Source organism: Folsomia candida, unplaced genomic scaffold, assembly GCF_002217175.1.
Source record: "Folsomia candida strain VU population unplaced genomic scaffold, ASM221717v1 Fcan01_Sc019, whole genome shotgun sequence".
Classification (NCBI taxonomy): domain Eukaryota; kingdom Metazoa; phylum Arthropoda; class Collembola; order Entomobryomorpha; family Isotomidae; genus Folsomia; species Folsomia candida.
In genome coordinates this window covers 2,881,119-2,886,965 of record NW_019091211.1, presented here as the reverse complement: position 1 = coordinate 2,886,965, position 5,847 = coordinate 2,881,119, and the positions used below count along the sequence as shown (strand labels likewise).

Here is a 5,847-nt window from a genome sequence, read left to right as displayed (position 1 = left end):
TTTTTTATGAACTTCGCTCGCAAACGCAAGTGAATTTTATTATTTTATGCACAAGCAATACTTATATCACATATTTACTAACAAAAAGTATGCAGATTTTATTGTTCGAATACATAAATACATGTAAATATATCCGTGTGTAAAGAATTGAACTAGAATGACAATTAATTGTTCAGTAAATTAAACCCTAGCATACACAAAAATTTCTTGTCGCGAGATATCTATACGTGGCATTAAATTTCAACTTTATATTTATAATTCAAATCCAATTACATATTAATGTATTCAACTAGACATAGAAGATTTTCAAAAAAATACATTTACACATTGATGCAAATATATTAACTAACATATCTGTATTTAGACATGTATCTAATACCAACAAACCTTTCCATCCGTATTCTGATTGTTTTTATCCATCACACATTTCTTGGGTGGTCCACTTCCTCTCACACAAATCGGAGCAGTTCCATTCCAAACAGCATCATTCCCATATTTCACTGAACACGCCACCACCGAATTTCCGACCAGTTTAAACCCCGCATTACAGTAAAATCTTGCCACCCCGTTAAACTGGATATTCGAACTAATGACATACCCATTCTTCGGATTGGGTAATGGAACACAGGTCGGGTTATCATCGTTAAGTTCAGACCTTACAACTGCATCTAGCACCTTTTCTATTTTAACCTCAACCTTAGTCCCTTCTGCAAAATCCTTGCTACCCGTTGACGCAAAATCGTATAAGCATTCAACCGACCCGTTACACATGGCGACCACGTTTCCAGGCAAGTTGGAAATCTGGGGAGTTTCGAAATTCGGGGTAAAGTTCAAATTTTGATAAGACCCATGACTTTTTCCATCCTGATAGTAAAACAGACTCTCATTTTCGAACGTTGCCCAAGAAATTCCGAACCTGTGTATTTCCGCTAGACTAGAATTCACCGAAATAAAATTCCCATTTCGACTGGTCAAATCATTCTCCGTTCTTCCATCAATCCTACCAAGAAGACCGGAATACCCCTTGTTTAAAACCTGGTTTCCATACACACCGGTCGTAACGCTTAACGCGTTCACAGCACCAGGGGCAGACTTGATTTCGAAGAAGAAACCCGAACTAAACGATAATTCTAGGATTGTCCCGTTTCCAATGTGAATTGACACTCCGTCCACGACCAGACCACCTTCCCCAATTAAAACCTCGCTCGATACGAAAACATGGTCCAGGTAAACGTTAAAAGTTTCTTTTAACCTGTTCCACTCCACCTGAATCGTACGATTTGCTTCCTTAAAAGCAAACGCGGTAAATACTGACGCATTTGTGGAACCACCTTGACCAATAAATTGCTCCATTCTGCACTGCATTCCAAACTGACTGCTACCATAAACCATCCAAAATTCCCCCACCCCGTTAAACGTGTACCTCACCCCGTCCACCGTGGAAATGTGGGGATCGCCAAAACCGAACCCAAATCTCGGCGGGACATACCCAAGCCCATAGTTGGATGGACGTTTTACATAATAAGAACTACAGTTTTGCATACTATTGCCAAATATGCAGCACATGAGGTAAGGTGCGACATCCGCGACGTGGTGACCAACTGGTCCTAAAGAAGAGTGTGGACTGACCAAATTGGCGCTACCGCCGAATGGAGGGCCGGAAACGAGTTGGCCCTTCTGATTGTAAAAACATTCTTGTCCTGACCCGTCAAAATTTGAAATTGTTTGAATAAATTTGTTGACAATCAAGTCATCAGAATTTGGAATTTCTTCCGCACCGCTGGACAGGATGGATTGATACCTCCCATCCATTTGTGCCAGGGGGAGGGATGGCGGACAGGGGAGAATTATTCTGGGAGGACCGAGATCATCTTTAAACCAATTATCGCACCAGACCTGCAAATCTGCAAGCGTTTTTCCATATCCAGAATGTAACAGTTCACTGAGGACGTATTTCCCTACCGGGAAAAGGACAGGGTTGGGATTTTTGAGTGATAAAGCGATGAAAAATGTGGAACTTAGGTTTGTCAGTGCCGTAATGTTTAGAGGGAGATTAACCTCGTACTGCCCAATATTCACGATAGGATCGCCTACTTGGATTGGAGTTGCGTAAATAATTTTGTTTCTCGGCGTCATATAGACATTGATGAGACTAATCTCTAACATTGCGGGTGCTCGAACTTCGACAGCGGCAGGGACCGCAACCCGTCTAAAACTTAGGGGATCCCAGCTCATGAAAATGGTGGTATCAGCATTCGTATCTAGTGAAAGTGTGTCCCTCGGTGTCGCCGTGGTGTAGATGGAGCCATGAAACGTAACGTCAGTAAAGTTGTCCAGGGTTAAAGTGAGACTTACTGAAACCATGCCCCACGTTTGAAAGGGGGCCGTTAAACAGAATACTTTCCTTTTATCGGGAGAAAATACCCCGACCACCTCGATAAGTTCTTTATCATGGAATATGCATACAGCTCTTGTATAGTTATTGAAGCAAGGTCCGCTCAAAACAATCTCAGAATACCCCAGCATAGACACTGCAACCGGCGCGATTTTAATTTTATCCGAATAATCCACACAACTGGCGGAATCAACTTTCTGATCAACTTTAAAAATCCATTTTCCAGGGTAGTCTACATTACTGGATTGACTAATATTAACTATCGATTCGTAACAGGATCCTTCGATCGTGTATAGCATGGTGTTATCCCCATAGTCGAATCCCGCCTTGGCCGGTCTCCCGCCAAGACCGGTGCATTGATTCCCGCCGGACGCAGTTCCCGCCGTCCACGTGATTTTGTTATAGTTCAAGATCACAAAGGAGTGATACCCGTCGGTGGTGAGGATTATTTGAAACGTGTTTCGAAAATTTACCCCGGTACAATTTGTCGTGTTTCGAGCACCGTAAAACCCCACGTTGTCATAAGTCGTTACAAAGGTCCAAGTCAGGTCAGGGTTTGGGATGGAGGGAAATGCCGCCGTGATTTCGTCAGCTGCTTTGGCGAGGATGGTTTTGTTGATGGATTCGCGGTAGTAGACGGACCCCATGTTACCCCCAGTGGTGATGGCGTCAGCCCAGTAGCCCATGACGATGGGGGTGTTGAGGAGTGGCCCACAGGTGGGCGTATATTGGCCAATTCCTATTATTTAATTATTTAAAGAGAGATATAATAAGATTTTGGCACCAAGATACTCTCTTAAAAATAATGAGTAAATGCACTTAGGTACTTTGAATTCTGTGTTAAATGAACTAAATATATTATTTAAATTCAGGGTAGCGTTAATTTGATGAAAAACAAAATTTACTCTGAATTTAGTCTAGGTAGTTTACTTAATGCAAAGTTTAAAGTGCATTTGTTTTTCAAAGTGGTACGACTATTTTTAAGAGTGCACTAAATAATTCTGAAATCTTACCATTTACAAACGACAAGATTCCATTGTTGCTGATAAATACGCGGTTATAAGTGTTGTTAAAGAATTTAAAATTTCCAAATATCAGGGGAGCCACGTCAAACCCGTCGTCAGTTTCGAACATTCTTATATCTCCATTTTCCACGCCGTAGGGAAACATGTCCTCTTTAAGTTCCTCGCATGACGTGTAGGGGAATATTAATAGGAATAGCTGAATCAAAATGATAAAGCTCCCGGCGAGTTTAGAAGCTTTTTTTGCCATGATATGAATGATGTGGACGCTTTTTTGCGATATGTAAAAAGAATTACTGAACGTTCTGTGCAAGGTGTGAGATGTCAATGAGAACTGTGCGAGTCCATTCTTACGAGAAGATTAGATCAGAGTTACATAATAAATAATACATATATGAATATGCAAGATCATACAAAAATTATTAGCAGTAAATTACAGTCACGAACAAAAGGTTAAAAAGCAGTGAAACCATGTGAGAATTTTACGCTCATTATCCCCATTACCTTAACCGTGTGAGGTCACTGCACCCTCAAAAATTGTTTCTATCCTGTCCAATACATACGCTATGTCTTCGGGCGGAAACGTGAAAATGATTTATCAAAATATGTAGCCTTATCAAATGTGGACCACCTTCTGAATACCATATCTAGAAATGGAATAACAATCTACGAATCTAAGCAACCACGCCCAGACTAAGCATGGGCCCGACGACATCCCCCGAGTAAAAATTTATACAAATTTCCTGCAGAAAATTGGCCCAATATTCTGCAGAAAATTGGCCCAATATTCTGCAGAAAATTGGCCCAATATTCTGCAGAAAAGCTTTATGAATAGAGATTTCTGAAGAAACCTATGCAGAATTATGCAGAATTATGCACATGTGGTTCTGGATAATAATAGCGACACAAATTTTCTGCAGGATTATTCAAAAAAATTATGCATAATACAACATGCATAGGGGTTTTGTCGATTTCTGCAGAAGTCGACACAGAGATTTCTACTCGGGCCATTTTCTAATTAGACCTGCTAATACCTATGTATCATTGTGTGGACGGACAGACACAGCAAAAGCATAAATGGGTTTCATCCCGTAATAAGGATGGTCATTGCAACACGGAATTCTTGGAAGTCGTAGAATTTTCACATGATGTTGAATAAATCAATGTAAATAAATTTAAGAGCTTGTATTGTCTGCGAATTGATTGGCATACCAACGACGCAAATAGTGATCGTCTGCTTGCTGCGGAGGCGGAAATAAAATATGCAGGAGCACAAGATTCCAGTTTCGTGACGCATTTCTTTCCTAATTTTAGATAGACCATGTTCGATTGTGATAGATTATATACATACGTAATACATAATTTGGGTACATATATGTACACTACGAATATTTGTAGTCTTACCATCCTATATAGGGTGGTAAGCAATATGTACAATAGATTTAAAGATGATTATCCCTCACAAGATCAGATATGTACATACATATGTATGTATTTTTACGCCTACCGACTTGCCATTTTTACCATTTCCCACCTATTTTGGGTGGTGACAGTGCCTTGTCCCACTGCCCTGGCTAATTTAGTTTTTACCAGTCGAAGCTTTGTTTGTGATACAAGGCAATATAATTTATTTTATGATTCAACAATAAAAAAAACAACGACTACGTATAACTCACATATATTTATAAATACTATTCTTACCGATGAAATGTACCCGCGGCCCCGTATTAGCTCACCCTGCGTAGCATGAGAGCTATTGAATTCCTCTTGTCCGTCCGTCCGTCCGTCTGTCTGTGTGTTCACGAGTTTTTTGCATCAATTGATGCTAATTAAAAATCCCCTTGACCATTATTGGATAAGTTCGGCGCACCATTGGTATCGAATAATCCGTGGCGTAAATGGTGCGAATTAATTGTGCAAGTACATCGAGATAGGACTGTAATTATGGAATAAGTACCGAGTAATTGGTTATTAAAAATGATGCGTAACAATTGGGCCCTTTATTTACCCCCAAAAATCAATGAGGCGTAACAATTGGACCATCTATTTCCCCCCAAAAATCTGTTCTATTTGTTCGATTTTTCTGCACCATTGACGCTAAAATATATAAATTTTATAATAAATAATTGGGAAAGGGATGCCATACGCACCAATGACGTGAAATTGGAACAATTGCAGAAATCTCCCTCCGCACCAGAGAGTCCGTTTAATTCGTCAGAATCTCGGAATTGTGCCATCACAATTAGTATGGTCATCAATACGGATAAGATCTAAATATTGAAGACATTAAATTCATTCGTCCCGAAAACTAGATTTTTTAACTTCTTTAGCCTACCGATAGTACAAAGCTTCGATTGAGGACAAAGAAGTTTCCCGGATTTATCCACAATTTACAATTGATCACTTTTCGGGTCAGACATTGCACCTGAA

The 5,847-nt window shown here is 40.0% G+C and overlaps 1 protein-coding gene across 1 annotated transcript; it reads right to left on the bottom strand.

Annotated features, from left to right (window-relative positions):
• Positions 1 to 3,751, bottom strand: LOC110857497 (protein mesh). The gene is made up of 2 exons (XM_022106085.2): positions 3,409 to 3,751; positions 1 to 3,134 (listed from the first exon to the last, which is right to left on the bottom strand). Exons 1-2 carry the CDS (start codon positions 3,665 to 3,667, stop codon positions 373 to 375), a joined length of 3,021 nt encoding a protein of 1,006 aa, XP_021961777.2. The 5' UTR covers positions 3,668 to 3,751; the 3' UTR covers positions 1 to 372.
• Positions 3,752 to 5,847: the final 2,096 nt, after the last annotated feature.